The sequence below is a fragment of the Eschrichtius robustus genome, chromosome 9 (assembly GCF_028021215.1).
Source record: "Eschrichtius robustus isolate mEscRob2 chromosome 9, mEscRob2.pri, whole genome shotgun sequence".
Taxonomy (NCBI): Eukaryota; Metazoa; Chordata; class Mammalia; order Artiodactyla; family Eschrichtiidae; genus Eschrichtius; species Eschrichtius robustus.
The window spans coordinates 124,855,655-124,874,658 of record NC_090832.1 but is presented as its reverse complement, the minus strand read 5'-3'; the positions used below and the strand labels follow the sequence as shown (position 1 = coordinate 124,874,658).

Below are 19,004 nucleotides of genomic sequence, written 5' to 3'. Positions count from 1 at the left end.
ATTCTTTTTTTCTTATAGATTTATTTATTTATCTTTGGCTGCGTTGGGTCTTCGTTGCTACGCGCGGGCTTTCTCTAGTTGCGGCAAGCAGGGGCTACTTTTCATTGTGGTGCAGGGGCTTCTCATTGCGGTGGCTTCTCTTGTTGTGGAGCATGGGCTCTAGGTGCGTGGGCTTCAGTAGTTGTGGTACGCGGGCTCAGTAGTTGTGGCTCGCGGGCTCTAGGCGCGCGGGCTTCAGTAGTTGTGGCGCCCGGGCTTAGTTGCTCCGTGGCATTTGGGATCTTCCCAGACCAGTGCTCGAACCCGTGTCCCCTGCATTGGCAGGCGGATTCTTAACCACTGAGCCACCAGGGAAGTCCCGCACATTATTCTTATGTGTGGAATTTTCTGGGTCTATAATTGTTTTGTTCACTATTGGATCCCTATGGCTTACCACAAGTGCCTGACACTGGCTATTGTTAAAATGAATGGAATAATTGGAATGGAATTGGAATAATTCTGCTGCTAAGGAAATACTTCTTATTTATAAAAAGTAACATTCAGGAAGTGTTACTGTGTGCTAGGCACTCTGCTAAGTGCGATATATCTCTATATAATTAATTTTCACAACCATAAAATGCATTATTGCTCCTATTTCACAAATGAGGAAACTGAGGCTTCAAAAAAGCGAATTAACTTGTCCGGAGACTGATAAAAGATTTGACCTTAGGTCAATGCATTCATTTACGTTATTGACTTTACTTGCCATTGCTAGCTTCTTTGTGCACGAATATAAAAGTCAGCGTACATAGCTTATTTTCAAAATCACTCAATTTTTACATTACAAATTAGTTTTTGTTACACGTCAAAGAAGGAAGTAGGGCACTTAGAATAAGGGGCAAAGAGACAGAACACTGTACTGGGAGGAGCAGCGGCAGAGCTATTTTCCTTTCCTCTTCACTAACCAGCTGGGTGGCTTTGGGCTTCCGCAAGGCAGGCTCCAGAAAGAGTGAAGCTGAATGGGCCGCCCTTAAGACGACATCTTAGTCCAACTCCTTCCTTCTATAGGTGAAGGAGACTAAGTGGCTTGCATAACTGACCACGTGGCAGAGCTGCACAGACACCTCCTGACTCCTAGTGTTGTTTGTTCTGAGTTACAGTAACCCTCCCTGAACAAACATTTACTGGGCGCCTACTGTTTCAGGCATTCCCAGGCAGGATGTTTCCTTTTCGCTATCCTAGTATCGATTATTGGCTACTTGGTGTCCTAATTTTTTTCACTTGACCATTTTTAAAACGGCCCTTGGAGGCAGGCTTAAGGGGTAAAAAGCGTAGTACGAGCCTGGCATCAGGCAGAGTGGCGTGACGTGGTGAGTGGCTTGGCCCGGGTCGGCGGCTGGCCCCGCACAGTGATCTAAGAAGGCAGTGACGCCTTCTGACCCAGGGAGTGACCCCGGAAAATCCGGGGGTGGGAGCGGCCGGGGAGAGGCGAGGCTGAGTCTCTTTGAGACGACGCCCTGGGCTTTCCTGTGACCCCACCGGTAGGGCGACAGGAGGAAACTCTCTTAGGTGCAAGATGCCCACGCCTCTGGTTTCTGCTGCGTGGTGACCAAGGCATCCGTCCAGGTCCCCAGAACTCAGTCTCTCCACCAGGGTTTATCCTGGATTCCAAGTCTCGAGTTGCGGGGAGAGGGAGGTTTCTCCTTGGGCTACTGCTGACCCCGGGAGGGACATTTTCACACCCCCCGTTGGCCCAGAGTCCTCGGCCGCTGCCTTTCCCCGCCCCCAAGGCCGGAGGGGTCAAGTTCCTTTAGGGTGCCAGGGGAAGACCACAGTTTAGGCGCTGCCACGCGAGACCTTCTGGGCAGACACCAGCCAATCCTCCACAGGCATACACGAGCCCCAGCCAATCAGCGCCCGCCTTATTCCTGGGTCCCGCCCGTGCCGGCCCTTCCTTCCTGCCCCAGTTCTAGAAGTCTGTAGACGCGGCGGCTGTTGCTGCAGCCGCTTCCGGAGCTGAGCCGGGCCTGGGGACAGGCGTCCACTGGCGCCCTTCGTTTTCTTCTGCTGCCTTCACTGAGGATGAGTCCCTGCGCGACCGTGTGCCCACCCCGCGGAGACCACCGGAGGATTTTCATCTAGCGACTGGTGAGGGAGGGCTCGGTGCGGCCCGACCGTGCGGAACGGGCAGAGGCAACGGCGTCCCTTGAGTCGCGGGGCGACTGGACAGTGTTATCTTTCCGGAGGGTGACCGCGGGCGCCGGTGGCCCGGGTGGGCCGCGGGGAGGGGCCTCAGCGGCGCCGAGGCTGCCGGGCTCCGCGAGAGGCGTTGCGGGGCCGGCTGCTTGGCCCGGGTCCCGGCGGCCGCCTCCTCGCCGCCGCCCGGAGCTAATGAATGGTCTGTGCGGGCGCCGCGCTACCTTGCGGTCCTGCCTGCCAAGCCCTCCAGCGACGTTGGCGCTGCTAGTTTCTGATAGTTGTCTCGTGTCACTTCCCCTGGAGCCTTGAATTTGAAGCCATTCCTCGAGGCGCCCACGTCTCTTATCCCTTTCGTGGCGTCACAGAAGTTTTAGTTCAGTCTGGGGAGGCTAACGATGAAGTTCAGTGTGAATCGACTGTTAAGTGAAAAGGGACCCGTTCTTTCTTGGGGGGATGGGGGACACAGGATAGAGGCCTTTTGTTCTTGTATCATGTTGCCGATTTCTAAAAAGTTTTAGTTCATCAGCGAAACAAGTAACCCAGGGTATCCGTGACTCTGGATTTCCAACGTAGGTAGTAAAACTTAAAGTGTGTTAGCCGGACGGGATATTTTTCAGGAAGCAGAGATTGATGTAGCACCTTTTTTTTTTTTTTCTCTCATGCCTGGAAGTAGGGCGTTTGAAAGTCGAGATTTATCAGAAGTACTAAAAGAACGTGACTTCTATGAGTGGTAGTGTTTTTATGCCCATGATGTGCAAATTCACGTCCTTCCATAGCTCCTTGATCTTTTCACTGCCCTTTTTATTTTAAATTCCTTGATTTTTTTTAATAGGTTTTAGAAACTGATATAGGGCAGATAAGGGCAGAAAGAGATGTTTTCTAAAAAGAATTATAGTATAGATATTTGCTGGAAGTACGGATATTTAGTCAAAGCGGTTTACTTCAAGGAATTTAAAAAATGGTTCTTCCATTATTTAAAAATTTTTAAAAAAACTTGTGTCCAGGCAGACGTAGAGAATGGACTTGAGGACACGGGGAGGGGGAAGGGTAAGCTGGGACGAAGTGAGAGAGTGGCATGGACATGTATACACTACTAAATGTAAAATAGATAGCTAGTGGGAAGCAGCCGCATAGCACAGGGAGATCTGCTCGGTGCTTTGTGACCACCTAGAGGGGTGGGATAAGGAGGGTGGGAGGGAGACGCAAGAGGGAGGGCATATGGGGATATACATATGCACATATGTATGCAAATAGCTGATTCACTTTGTTATACAGCAGAAACTAACACAACATTGTAAAGCAATTATACTCCAATAAAGATGTTAAAACAAAAGAACTTGTGTCCAGGGCTTTCAGCATGCTAAGTTCTACGTTATGCTTCGGAACCATAAAGTACAATAGACCATATTGCATAAGGAGCTCAGTGTTACTTAGTTAATTATTATAAATGATGTCAAAGTTAGTTTATTATCTTCTTTCTTTTTTTTTTTTTTTTTTTTTAATCATCTTTTGGCCATGGTATCTTAGTTCCCCCACCAGGGATCAAACTCACATCCCCTGCCGTGGAAGTGCGGAGTCTTAACCACTGGACTGCCAGGGAAGTCCCTTTATTATCGTTAATAGGGCAGTAATTCTTTTTTTTTTTTTTAATAAATTTTATTTTATTTTTGATTTTATTTTTGGCTGTGTTGGGTCTTAGTTGCTGCACGTGGGCTTTCTCTAGTTGTGGTGAGCGGGGGCTACTCTTCGTTGCGGTGCGCAGGCTTCTCATTGCAGTGGCTTCTCTTATTGTGGAGTACAGGCTCTAGGCGCACAGGCTTCAGTAGTTGTGGCACGTGGGCTCAGTAGTTGTGGCTCGCGGGCTCTAGAGCACAGGCTCAGTAGTTGTGGCTCACGGGCTTAGTTGCTCCACAGCATGTGGGATCTTCCTGGACCAGGGCTTGAACCCGTGTCCCCTGCATTGGCAGGCAGATTCGTAACCACTGCGCCACCAGGGAAGGCCCAAGGGTAGTAATTCTTTGCCACCTCCAGAGATGTGCTTGCCCCCTAAAATTTGGGGAATTGTTCAATTGTGAAACTGGGCTTTGCACTAGTAAAATATTGAAGTTTCTATCCTTTGTACCCAGAGAATAATTGAGAAAACAGAATAAAATAAAATACAATATTGATAAAGTTAAATTATTAATTTCCTAAAGTAGTAAGTCTTGATGTTTTAAAGTTATGTGAACTATTTTCAGGGCTTACAGAAGGAATTTAAAATTTTAAAAATTCTCCAATTATGAGTCACTATAATTTGTAGCTTTGTGACAGTTAATATAGATACAAGTTTATAGAGAAGATATTTTGATTTTAGAGAACTCTTTAAAAATATAAGCCTACTTATTGAATACATATTATATTTTGTGAGAAATATGAGTAAGTATGGCATTCTCTTCCCTGCCTTAAGGAGCTTAGAATCTTTTTTTTTTTTTTTTTTTTTAATATGAATGGCTGGATTTTATTTATTTATTTATTTTATTTTTTTGGCTGTGTTGGGTCTTCGTTTCTACGCGAGGGCTTTCTCTAGTTGTGGCAAGTGGGGGCCACTCTTCATCGCGGTGCGTGGGCTTTTCACTGTCGCGGCCTCTCTTGTTGCGGGGCACAGGCTCCAGACGCGCAGGCTCAGTAGTTGTGGCTCACGGGCCTAGTTGCTCCGTGGCATGTGGGATCCTCCCAGACCAGGGCTCGAACCCGTGTCCCCTGCATTGGCAGGCAGATTCTCAACCACTGCGCCACCAGGGAAGCCCCAAGGAGCTTAGAATCTTTATGTGTAGTCAAGGTCCACACTTACAAGGCATGTTGTTATTATCATTTTGCAGAAGAAGAAATTGAGGATTAGGAAGATTAAGCTACTTGACCAATTAGATAATAGAAACCCAATTCTTAGATTATAGGAACCCCATTCTTACTTAATACATACAGGGCAGTACAGGCTGGAAAGAGGATTAAATTAGTTCATTTATGTAAAGCACTATGCTTGTCCATTTGAAAGTTCATAAGATGGTAGATGTAATGTTTGTAAGCCGTGGACAAGTCGGCAGCCCTGTAAAGGTTTGGGTAAAAACATTCCAAGCAGAAAGGGCTTTAATATAGTTATTCTATTTTTTGACCAATACATTATATCACTATGTTCCTTTTTCCTTCGTAACATTTCTTGGGTGCTTACATGTGCATGAATTGTCTCATTTATTTTTCAGAACAACTCAGGAGATAAATAGTTTTTATTCCCTTTTTACAAGTGAGAGAATTGAAGCTTAGGCAACTCTTATGTGCCCAGGGTCACTTAGTGGTTACTAGCTCAGTGTTCTGAATTCACAGTCTGAACTTTGTGTGCTACGTGGTTGCCAAGTCTAGCTGGCATCCTCTTCCTGAGGTCACAATGCTATTAACACATGAAATACAGATATTGGTTCATTTTGGTCTTGGATATGTGAGAGAATAGCATGATCAGGTTTGTGTTTTAGGAAGATAACTGAACTCTTCACCAAGGTTAAATAGGATTGTGAGCCATTGTTGAGGGCTCAACCTCTACTGGCTGGCACCTATGTGGTGGACCAGTCTTCAAGGTTAACAATCGCCTGTGTAGCTAGCTACAGTCTTCCGGCTCAGTTTCTCATCAACACTTCGTATTCATAACATACAAAGCAAAAATTTTCTCCTTTAATTTCTGTTTGTTCCTTTTGTTTCCAGTTTGTTTTATTTTTTTGATTTACAAAGCATTTACCCTTTACTCTTCTTCCTGGCTGCTCTATCTGTAGTCAAGCCAGAAACCTAGGAGTTGACCACATCTTGTCAACTCAAGGTCCTAAATATGTTTCTGAATTGCTCACTTTCTTTATCCCTGAAGAAAGGCACATAAGGCTGTCTATAATCTAGTTCATCCCTGTGTATATATTAGGCCTTATGCATTTCTGTCTTCTGAATTACTTAGAATTTTCAGAATGGACCAAGGTGATTTTAGTGTTTTCTATTTACTGTTACTTCTGCCTCAAATGCCCACTGGCCCTGAATTTATCAGGCAGACACATACTCATCTCCTCTCCTTTGGGGAATCTTCCCTTTATCCCTCTTGTTGACTCCCCATTCCTATGAGTCACTTGTTATATCTTTATCATAGGTTTTAATCATGATATATTTTTAGGACTTGATTTAATAAAAATCATTCTCCTCTACTAGACCATGCCCCACTGATGGTAGAGACCGCGTAATAGATAATAAATCTTGTTCAGTCAATACAGTTGTTAAATGAGCTATATTTTCACTTAAGTATTATCCATGAGTCTGTACTAGAATATCTAGAATATTTAAGTCCTGTGTATTTTCGTTTTCGCAGTACCTTATGACCTGCGGATGCACTGAAGAGGCAGCATTGTGTTGTAGAAATAGCTGGGACTTTACTGTGAAATAGATCTGTGTTTGAATTCTAACTCCTCTTTTACTGATAGTGTGATTTGGGTGGCTTACTTAACCTCTTTGATGTAAAATATCACATCATGTAAAATATTACATGCTTAATAAGTATTTCCTTTGCTTTCTTTGCCTTCAATAAGCATTTGTTGAAAGCATAATAAGACTAACACTAGGCATTGGGCCAGGAATTTAGGAAAGATGTGAAGGCAGGAGACGTATTTGAGGATTATGAGCACAGGTTAAAGTTAACATGAAGAGATTGAAATTATGCAGGGTGAGTATGAATTAGAGAGGAAAAGAAGACTGAAGTGGAACACTGAGAGAAGCCTAACATTTGAAGGTCAGGGGAAGGGAAGATGCCCTTGGAAGAAGTGGTAGGAGAGAGATCCCATGCGCAGATGCTTCATTGGTTTCCTATGCTTTCAGTACTCCTTTTTAGATTCCTTACGAGAATGTTGTGGTCATGACTCGAAAGCAGGGAGGTCAAGTAACGTTACCAAAAGTATTTCGCAATTTGGAGGTCATTGGTAACCTTAGTATGTATGGTTTCATAGGAGAAGAATGCATGGAAACTAGTAGCAGAGACATTGAAGCCCAAACATGAACTTTGGAATAAAAATTTGTTATCTTTTTGTTACCAAAGAAATGATAGTAATAAAAGCTGCTATTTGTTGAATGTACATTTGGTAGCAGGTACCATGATAAGCAGCTTTATTTGTCATTACGGTAACCCTTTGAGGTTGGTGGCGTTGTCTCCATTTTCAGAAGAAGAAATGAAGGCTTGGAGAGATTATGTAATTTGTAGAGTTACGTAATTGGTAACAGCTGGCATTGCTATATTTGAATCCAAATATGTAGGATTCTAAGAAATGCTAGCTCTTAGCTCTTAGTCACTTAGTCCCTTCCTAATTTATGTTCATAGTACTCTGTATGTGCCTCTCTCATTATATATTATAGTATAGTATCACTTTTGTTTATATTTAATATTCTTTTTTCCCTTTTAAGTGTTTAAATTATGTATAGTAACAAATTAGGGAATTCTTTTCTCTTGTATCTTAATTATTTCATGTAGGGTTTGAGTTATTCACATAAGTAGTTCCTTTCAGGTATTAGGAAGACACTGAAAACAAAGATGGCAAAATTTTAGAGCCTCAAAGGGATGAAATTAACTACATGTGACTATTTTGCCATCTGTCATGTTTTCCAGTTTAAACATTTTAAACTACTTGAGGCTTTGGTACTTTTTTCTTCATGTCAACTAACTACCAAACACTTTGTTTGCTTGTTTATATGTAGTCTAGCAGAAACAGAACTGGAGCTAGAAAGGACTAGGAGTTGTCTGGTTCTGTGCTATCATTTCCAGATGCGGAAATCACAATAGTTAAGAACTAGTTAGGTTTAGGATTTCTGACTTAGTGTGGTTTGAAATGGGAGTGGAAAATACAGATTTGGAATGTTTATGTCTGGCGCACACAAATTTTTCCTGTACATATATGTAAACTCACTTGTGTCGCTCTAAATAGTTTTATAACCGTTTTTCCTCTGTCATTCAGATAAATACAGTAGTCTCTTGGTATCACTGGGGTATCATTGGTTCTAGGACCCCAACGGATACCAAAATCTACAGATGCTCAAGTCCCTTATATAAAATGGCATAGTATTTGTATATAACCAACATATATTCTCCAGTATACTTTAAATCATCTCTAGATTACTTAGAATATCTAAATACAGTGTCAGTGCTATGTAAATATGGTTGAACCTTGGACAACATGGGTTTGAAGAGCATGGGTCCACTTATACTCGGATTTTCATCAGTAAATGTGTACTGCAGTACTACAGGATCTGCCTTTGGTTGAAGTTGCAGATGTGGAACCGTGAATACGAGGAACCTACTATAGGGAAAGCCAGCTGTAAGAGGGTCATTGTGTTGTTCAAGGGTCAACTATAGTTGAAAATGCTATGTAAGTAGTTGGCCCGCATGAGGCAAATTCAAGCTTTTCTTTTTGGAACTTTCTGGAATTTTTAAAATATTTTCAATTCAAGCTTGGTTCGGTTCACGGTTGTGGAACATGCATTGGAGGGCCGACTGTATTTTTAAAATAAATTAAAATGAAAAAAAGTATTTTGTGGAACTTAATTTGATACCTTGGAGAAGAGAATTTATGTAGAATTTCTAATATAAAAGCTTTAAAATCTAAGCATTATAGATGGGTTGACTACTCATTTAAAATCCAGAGCACAAAAATATTGAAAGAAGAAGATAATTAGGAGATGATAAATAAAAAGATGATGGAGAAATGCTTAAAGTAGTCCACTCTAGATATAAAATTTCTAATATATTGGTGGTTAGTTTTCTAACAGGAAGTGAAGAAACTGAAGGCTAGTAGCTTTTCAAGTAGTTGACAATGATATTTCATTTCTCCAGATCTGAATGGGCAAAGCAGACACATTAGCATATTGGAAAAAAGCTAGAGGCTCATGTATGATGGTTGAGTTTTCTAGACTTTCCTGTGGGCTTCTCTAATCAATATATTAGCATTTATTTATATTTTTAAGATGTTTATTTTAAAATAGGTATGCATACACATGGTAAAGCATTCAAAAGAGGTTACTGGTAGTAAAAAGTAAGTCTGCCTTCCATATCTGTCTCCAAGCATTGGTGGTCTTCCTAGAGCAACCACTATTAACCATTTTCTTGTGTATTCTTCTAAACATCTTTCATGCATATTCAAGCATAAACATATACTTACATGTACATTTTCTCATACGTGGCATTACAGATACATTTAGTTTTAAGAGACATTTTACAATATATCTTGCAGATTATTTCATATTAGAAAATATATAGCTACTTTATTCTTTTTGATACATGAATAATCTTCTGTTGAATGGACATGCCATAACTATCTTTTAACTATTTAGGTTTTTTCCATGCAGTGATGCAATGAATGTTCTTGTACTTATGCCATTTCACACACGGATATAGTTTTACAGGATAAATTCTTAGGAGTAAAACTGAGTCAGAAGGAATGTGCATTTTACATTTTAGTAAATATTACTAAATTGCTGTCCATAAAGACTGTGCTGATTTATACTCACCAACAGTGGAGTAGAGTTTCTATTTCTTCACAACCTTGTCAATACATAGTAATCAACCTTTTTTTTTTTTTTTTAAACCTTTTTGATCTTTGTCATTCTGATAGATAAAAATGGTGTCTCATTATAGTTTTTAATTTACATTTCTTTTGAATGATGTGAGCCTCTTTCTTTTTAAAAATCCATTTAAATCCACCCCCCCCTTTTTTTTTGAGAAATGTGGTCATATTGTTTGACTTTTATTCTGTTGGTCTCTTAATGATTTGTAGAGATGATATATTAAGGAAAAATTTTCTCCTTTTTGTCTTTAAAATTTTTTATGTATGTTTTAAATACTTGTAGTGTTTAAATACATGTAGTCAAGCATACATCTTGGTAAAAGATTACTGCTAATCACAAAGAACAGATATCTCGTGTTAATGATTTTAGTGTTTTCCTGTGTATGGGAAGGTGCAAGAATCTGGTCTTTTTACCTACCTAGGAGCCTGTAGATCCAAAGCATAGAATGCTTCATCCTGTTTTTCCCATCCTGAATTTCCCTCAGGACGTACTGTCAGTGGGCCTCTGCAGTGCGTTGCAACTTAACCTTTTGTGTTACTGGATGATGAGCTACACTCTTCTTTAATGGCTGAAGCAGATGTACAGTGTGTGTTTGACAGGCCGTAAGACAGGCTGTTTTGGTTAGCGTAAAGTTCAAGCCAAGTCATGTATAAGCCAGAATGATGACTTCCCCATATCTCAGGATGTGAAAATTTTTTCTATCAGTGGAAAGTTTGTTTGTTTTTAACATGGTTAGTTAAATTTATTGGTATTAGCAACAATAACAGAGCAGATAATGCAAAACTGTGGCTATCTGAAAAACAATATCAAGGTGGCTTTGAAGTGCATTTCTTTTAAAAGTTACCTTTGAAATGGACAGGTGACTACAATTCCAGGGCTTGAAAAGCACTTCAAACACAGGAATAGCACAAAGTAATCTCTCTCTCTCTTCTCTCTCTCCTTTCCTCCCTTCCCCCACTCCTCCCTCTCTCTCTCTCTCTCTCTTTCTCTCTCTCTCCTGTCAAATGACAAAATCAAAACAATTTAGTAACGACTTGGGTGTCCTTCGTTCAAGGGAAAACAACGCATGGATTGCGGGGGGTGGGGAGTCAGTGCTCACTGGCAGTGAAGCAATCTTCCAAGGGATTTTGGGCAAGAGAGACTTACAGCATGTTAGAAGAGGCAACTCTGAAGCAGGGTGCGCTTGGCTAGGAGGTTGGGGATTTCCTAATAAGGCATGCAGGTCCTGTTTTCTAGAGTGAGGTGAACTCACTAAAGCGGAGTTGGAGGATTGATCGGTGTTAGGATTCCTTGACAGGTGTGTCCTGTAGGTGCAGACTGACAGGTTTAGATTTGTGAAGTGGGTGAGGACACTGGGGTGGCCTCCATTTTGGGGTTCCTGATTAAATGCATTAATAACTTCATCGCTCCACATATACATATCTACTCGTGATGCCTGGATTCTGAAATAAAGTTTGAGTGAAGTCAAATAACTTAGACATACCTCGGATGTGAGAGCTCTTTGACCCTTCCAGTTACCTGTATGGTAACATTCGTAGAATCCGGGCGAACAGGCTGGAGGGTTGCTGCCAAGCGGATCCACTTCCCTTTCCTCTTCAACTTTCTCGGGTGGAGGTGGATGGAGCCACCTTTCAGTCAGGCTTGTGGCCGAGCAGAACTAACCTCCCTTATCAAAACTGGGAGAGGAGGTCGAGCTTTTTGTCAGTGAAGCTCCTAACTTTGCCACACATTCCATAGGGAGAAAATATCACAGGGAAGGGGGAGCAACTAACGTCAGATCCTATCAGTGAGAAGCTGGTAGGCTCATTTATTTGCTTGTTTGTTTTTGAAATAGGAATTAGGGGCACTTAAATATGGAGGTAATTGTATTGTAAAATACTTGAGCAAGAGATAGATTGTGTATTTTTTACTTTATCTTTCTTCTCTTATAGGTCACACTTGCAATTATGGATATTTAAAAGGATCGGACAGTGTGGAGGGGGAGTTCCCCTCCTCCTCCCCCTTGGTGCTTGACTCCAGGAATAATTTATAAACTGTGGGAAGTGTTTTTTTTAAATAAAGAACTTGTGTTTGATATAAACTTTATAGGGCTATTTATAATTGTTGGATTTAAGTGCCAAAATAAATTGTACAAATCTATATGGTTTTATACTGTTGCCATGAGGATTTAAATTATAATCCTAAACAGGCCATTTATTCTCTATAAATCTTTCTGAATAGCACCTTTGTGTCCTGGCTTTTTCATTTTTTAAAATTATCTGACTGTTCAGAAGAAGTAAGCTGTATAAAAACAATTAGGATGAATTCTTCCATCCCTGACTGCACATCAAAGTGTCGATCCCTGAAGCATGCTTTGGATGTCCTTTCTGTGGTGACAAAGGGGAGTGAAAACCAGATTAAGGCCTTTCTCTCCAGTCATTGTTACAATGCTGCAACTATCAAGGATGCCTTTGGCAGAAATGCCCTCCACCTTGTTTCCTCCTGTGGAAAGAAAGGAGTGTTAGATTGGCTTATTGAGAAAGGAGTGGATCCATTGGTGAAAGACAAGGAATCAGGATGGACAGCTTTACATAGAAGTGTTTTTTATGGACATATTGATTGTGTTTGGTCTCTATTGAAGGTAAGTGTCATTTGTTTATTTAAAACTATTTGGTCTGGCATGTGTTTTTCTTAATCTTTTTCATATACTCCACTTACTTTCCAAAAGAGATTTGAGTTCTTATCAATTGTTTGATATCTTTTACTATTATAACTCATCTTTAGAATTCAAGTCTCATATATCCTTTTAATTTAAACCTCTTATGTAAAATTTTAAACATATACCAAAGTTTACAATGTATCATGAACTTTTGGCCAATTTTGTGTTATGTATGTCTCCACTGACTTTCTCCACCCCATGTTATTTTGAAGTAAATCCCATTTTGTCATTTACTCAGTACTATATATCTTTTAGTATTTTTAAGAAATATAGTTTCCTTTTGTATAACTATATTATTATCTACTTTAAAAGGGCACTGGTTATTGAAATCACTTAGGGACTATGTTTTGAGTAGTGTGTTTATTTCTTGTTTGGCTAGGATTAAGTTTTTATAGTTCTTTAAAAAAATAATTAGAATCAGGGCTTCCCTGGTGGCACAGTGGTTAAGATTCCGCCTGCCAATGCAGGGGACACGGGTTCGAGCCCTGGTCTGGGAAGATCCCACATGCTGCGGAGCAACTAGGCCCGTGCGCCACAACTACTGAGCCTGCGCTCTAGAGCCCGCGAGCCACAACTACTGAAGCCTGCAGGCCTAGAGCCCGTGCTCCGCAACGAGAGAAGCCGCCACAATGAGAAGCCTGCGCACCGCAACGAAGAGTAGCCCCCGCTCGCTGCAACTAGAGAAAGCCCGCGTGCAGCAACGCAGCCAAAAATAAAATAAATTTATTAAAAAAAAATCTACCTCTAAAAAAAATAATTAGAATCAGTTTATTTTAAATTTCCCATCAAGTAGATTAAATCTAGGTTTGTTGTACTGTTTAGCCAAATAATATGAAGTGTTTTGATATATACCCCATGGATGTCATTTCACTAATGAATGCAAATTAAAAACTGTTAGAAGTCATGAGTTTTAAATTGAACAATTAGCTTTTGTATAGGCATTTAGTCATGTTTGTGGAGGACCAGAGAAGAACAAAGCAGTTCCTGTCCTCAAGGCACTTGTGGTCACATTAAGGCATTAGGGAGCTTATCTTCAGTGTCTTTATCTTTGGTGTCTGTTTTTGTTTTAAATTTTATTTATTTATTTATTGATTGATTGATTGGCTGCCTTGGGTGATTTTTTGCCCGCAGGCTTTCTCTAGTTGCAGTGAGTGGGCGCTACTCTTCATTGCGGTGCACGGGCTTCTCATTGCGGTGGCTTCCCTTGTTGTGGATCACGGGCTCTAGGTGTGTGGGCTTCAGTAGTTGTGGCACGTGGGCTCAGTGGTTGTGGCTCACAGGCTCTAGAGCGCAGGCGCAGTAGCTGTGGCGCACCGGCCCAGTTGCTCCGTGGCATGTGGGATCTTCCCGGACCGGGGCTTAAACCCATGTCCCCTGCATTGGCAGGCAGATTCTTAACCACTGTGCCACCAGGGAAGTCCTGGTGTCTGTTTTTGACTTCAGAAAAATTGTTTACATACTGGTCTTTAGGTGGTAACATTTACTGATCAAAATAATTTTCAGTATGTGTTAATAGCAAAATATCCTTTTTTGGAACTAAACTATCTAGGTTTACTACTTAACTGAGTCCTCTTGGATGAGTTACTAAATCTTGAACCTCAGTTTCATCTATAAAAAGAGGATAATAGTGGTACCTTCCTTATTTTTTTTCCCCCCAGGGAGTTTCAGTGAAGAAAAACTTTTCTTAAGTTTATTAATAGTACTGTTAATTCCTCTTATATCTAAAACCTTTGGGTATCAGTTTAATTTCCTTATTGTAATCTCTTTTATAGGAAAAGCTAGGTTAGTAAGAGTTAAAGCATCTATCAGCTCTACTTCTACCCTTTCCCACCAGTTTCTGCTGGAAAATTGGATGACTGCCAATCCTTTCAAGCTTGAGAGTGTCCTTGGATTTTCTGCTGTCCTAGGGGTTGCCATTCTGGTGTTAGGATTTGGGGCTTCAGTTTGAAATAGGTTCTGGTCTGAATTTTGGACCTTCCCTCCCTTTGGGTTTCATTTCCCTTTAGAAATCATCCTCGCCTCCTTGGCTAGAGAAGCCAGGAAATTGTGCCTTGGGCCGCCTTGCTCTTGCCTTGACTGTCTTATCATCATCAGCGTCCTTCTGATCCGTGATAGACACTTAACATGGATGCTTCCCACTGATAAAAATATTCCCACAGAAACCTCTTTCACCCATTTAGTGTTCGCATGTTGCTGTAAGCCATCTGCATTTTTTTAGCACAGACTTCTTTCCCCTTTTAACACTCCTTTAATTGGAAGGGCTGCAATGATAGGGGTGTTCATGTCAGTTCCACTTCTGCTGATGGCGCTAGCATTTAAGGTGTTACGGACTAGCAAGAAGAGACTATACAGAAAAACGCATTTTAAATGAATTACATTTGATAAAAGCTTTATAGGTATGAAATTTTAAAATTAAGTGCTAAAATTGTACAATAAATAAACACCCGTGCTATCAGTTCCCGATTGCCAAAGATGGAAAAACCTCAGCAGAAACTTCTTGTCTACCAAAAGCCAGAGTAGCAACAGCATATCTTATGCAGGTTTTCATTACCTTCTTGATTCCGTGACAGGAGGCATGTTTATGTTCGTAGGGTCCTGCTGTGTCTGTTACCTCTATACCATTTTTCTTTAATATTGGTGGTTTACTTATATTACTAACCTGGAAGAACTTGATTTAGTTTTTCCCATTTGTAAATGGAAGAACTCACTGAATCATAAGATTGTGTGGATTAAGTGATATACTGTTTGTAAAGTATTTGGAATACATTTTTTTTTTTAGTGCCTAATGTGTATTAGGCAGTGATCTAAGTGCTAGGGATATTGTAGTGGGAAAAAAAAAGGATAGAATCCTTTTCTTTGCTTGTTTGTTAGTTTGTTTTTTGGTTATACTTAGATACTATTTAATAAGCTAATGAATTTACCTACTATTTTGGGGATATGTAAAGAGTTGATCTTTTAATAAATGGGATAGACTAGACTACACACTGATCCTACTACCTTTAGAGTTTAAGGTGAGCATATTAGAAAGTGTCAGAGACCACCATATGTAGGGAGCTGTAAAGGCAAAAAAGTGTTCCTAGTCCTTTATGCAGTTGGGGCTACTTAGGATGATGCAACTGTATGTAGTCTTATTCGGGTCCAGTTGGTATATATATATAAAGTTGAGGACAAATTTATAAAACTGGTAAAGTAAACTCTCCAGGGATCTAAGTTTCTGGGATCCTGTTTGTCAGATTCGTAGCTTGGAACACTCTGCCCTGAAATCTACCCTTCTTACCCTTATGAAGGCCAAGCTCAGGTCTTCCCACATGGATTTATTGTATCTAACTTTGAAAGTAGCAGGCAACATACACTTTTAAATTTGTTAAGATCATAGGTCACTTCTGAATTTTGTTTTATTTGTTAGCTCACTAACGAGTACTTTTGTTCATTGACAACCCGTGTGAAATCAAGTGTTATAACCATCTGGAACCATCTTGGTTTTAATTTATTAAAATCCATTGTTACAAGGTAAGAGGAGATTCTCTTTCTTAAGTAACCCCAAAAGAGTATTCCAACATGTTGTGGTTCGAGTTTAAAAACTTCATGGTTCGTCTCAACCTGTAATTGCCCAGGTAAACTGTGTGTGTAGATGGATGGGCAGTGATCACTCACACAAGTTAAAATTATTGTTGAATGCCTTATTAAACTATCAGCAAATATTAAATGTTATTTATGAAAAGGAGTACATTTTGTGTTTAAAAAACTGTATGTAATAATAATAATATGAATTGAACATTGCTCTATTTCTCCCCTCCTCCAGTATATTTTAAAAACAGTAAATATGGTGCTAGGGATAGGGTGTGCTAACTGCCTTAAATAAATGGGACAGAAAATGTTCTGTTTCATGTTTGAATTCTGGAGATATAAAACTACAGGTTACTTTAAATTCATTCTTAAAACACACACACACACGTGCATTCTCAGGGATTTTTTTTTTTGATACAATCTAACTATAAGTGGTAAGAGACAGTGCTCTGAAAATTTAAGTAGAATATTTTAAGTGGAAAAATATAAAAATATATATCACACAAGTAGAAATAAAAGAATATAATTGTCTTCATGTCAGTAATAGATGTAATAGAATTCAAGGCAAAAAGGTGGAGCATAGGTGATCACATTATATACAGTAAATCCTAAAAAACATATATATAAAAAGTAAAAAGTATTGTTTGCCATTGTGTAGAAATCTTTACAGCCCTTAGCTGGATGTGGAGTTTGGCTCTGTAAATACGAAAAAAAAAGCATGTGTGTGTACATACACATGTAGACGCAGACCAAAAGTTAGGGCCTTCTCAGTAACTGACCTGCCTTACTGTGGAAAGCTTTCATATCTAGTTCATTTTGATTTATTTTTCATTTTGATTTTAAATGTTATTTTATTTGTTCACGTTTTCTGGTTCTTCTTTATTCCCCCAAGAATTGGATATTCGATTTCTCTTAGTTTTCTTTTATGTGAGAAATAAATGTGTATGAGCATAGGAGATAATTGTTATTAAATGTTTATTTTTAATGTATTTATGGGTTTTATCATCTGACTTTTTGATAAATAAATTACTGATTATAGGTAAATGATTAAAAATAAATACATATATATCTGTATATACACACACATATTTTTTCCTTTTTTTTTAGCGTGGTGTTAGTCTGTATATTCAAGATAAAGAAGGCTTGTCAGCTTTGGATCTTCTAATGAAGGATAGACCAGCTCATGTAGTATTCAGAAATACCGGTAAGAAAATTCCACAAATATATTCCATTAAGGTACAGCTTAGAAAATTTTAATGAAATTTTATTGTTATAGAAATACCTGAGAAAATTTGTGTGGATATCTGCAAAGAACTTTTATTCTGATGTATGTTGGTTGATAACTTTGGTTTTCTTTCAGAGCACTTTGGTTTATTTTACATTTTTCAGATTCAGTGTTCATTTCTGTGTATAAGAGTAAAAACACAGCCTAAAAAGGGAAGGCAGCTAGAATTGTAACTACTGTAAAGCCATTGATGTGCATTCAGAAAGTAACAGCATTTGAGGTAGAGGGGGAAAGGAAGTGATTCTTCTACCCATGTGTTCCTTCTTCTCATTGCACTTATCTCTTCTATTTTTTTGCCCTGGGAGCTTTGGTAATGGAAATTGACTGAAAAGGAGAAGAGATTTAAATGGGGGCACTAGTTAATTTGCATTTTAACTAGTGAGCAAGCTAAGTAAGGACATGTTCTTCATTTTTATTTCTATCTTGGACACTATGTTGCAAGTTACAGTTATAATTCCATTCAAGAACTTTATAAGCCTTCCAAAATAAAAATGAAGCTTTATATCATAATTAGCTGTGATTAAGTTTTATCCCAGTTTAATGGATACTGGCCCAATCTCTAGTGTGATTTTGCATCTATCAAGAGCAAACTAATTGAAAATGATGTTTCTGTAGAAATAGGAACTAATATCATGTTTGCTTCATTTAGAACCTTTATATACTAAATGTTTTAATAACATTTTACATTTAAATAATTATATGTATTATTTTCATGGAAACTAGGTGCATATGGCAGGTGGTATTTTAATCATTTGGCAGTTAAACTTTAACTGCTAAAGAAACAAGGGTAAAGTGTTAGATTGCTTACATTGGGACAAGCCTGTGCTGAATTGGATTTTCTGATTTCTATTCTTAGAGTTATATAGTAAATTATTAGATTCATAATTTAAAAGAGAGGGTTGGTAGTATCTTTCTAAATATGGTAATTAAATTAGTTTTTGTGAAGAATCATGTTTGAGGTAAACTGATTAGTGGAGTATATCTGTAATTAAACTACACTGCTACTTGTTTAAAATGTAAAAGAGTATAAAAACTAATTTTCATTTTAGATCCTACAGATGTCTACACTTGGGGAGATAATACAAATTTCACCCTGGGTCATGGAAGCCAGAATAGCAAACATCATCCCGAGTTGGTGGATCTGTTCTCTAGGAGTGGGGTTTATATCAAGCAGGTATATTGAAATACAATCTGAGTACTTTTAGAGATTAAAAAGAACTTTTGTATTTGATAGCTTATCTTTCATTTGGATTATGTTAACTTTGGTGAAGGTACAGTAACATATTTGAATGAAGAAATTGATGAACAGAACTTTACTAATTCTTTTTAGATTTTGTTAGTCTTAATCATATTTAGACTATGTAAAATATTATAAAACTATGAGATGTTTGTGTAAGGCATGTTAGAAGTTAGAAGGCATTATACAGATATTAATTTTAAAAAGGTAGAGCTTGTGTTGATTTTCTAGCTTTTCTTTCTACTTAATTAGAGTTCTTCAAATTGTTTCTCAAGTGAATTTGTTGTTGATACTCAAATGAAGTTTGTTATTAGTTTTTGGTAAGTGAACCTGAGTTCTTAAATACAAGTAATTGTAAAATTTTAATTGATAATTGTAAAGGTTTGGTCTTTGGCCTTATATCATTATTCTGGATGATTCCACTTCAGTGG

At 39.1% G+C, this 19,004-nt stretch overlaps 1 protein-coding gene across 2 annotated transcripts in view; it reads left to right on the top strand.

Annotated features, from left to right (window-relative positions):
* The first annotated feature begins 1,947 nt into the window (after positions 1 to 1,947).
* IBTK (inhibitor of Bruton tyrosine kinase) overlaps positions 1,948 to 19,004 on the top strand; it is a 102,435-nt gene continuing 85,378 nt past the window's right edge. For both annotated transcript variants that reach the window (XM_068551673.1, XM_068551672.1), the window contains exons 1-4: positions 1,948 to 2,127; positions 11,718 to 12,406; positions 17,159 to 17,255; positions 18,386 to 18,510. In XM_068551673.1, the coding sequence (XP_068407774.1) occupies positions 12,086 to 12,406; positions 17,159 to 17,255; positions 18,386 to 18,510 (543 nt within the window). In that variant the 5' untranslated portion in view covers positions 1,948 to 2,127; positions 11,718 to 12,085. The remainder of the gene's footprint in view (positions 2,128 to 11,717; positions 12,407 to 17,158; positions 17,256 to 18,385; positions 18,511 to 19,004) is intronic.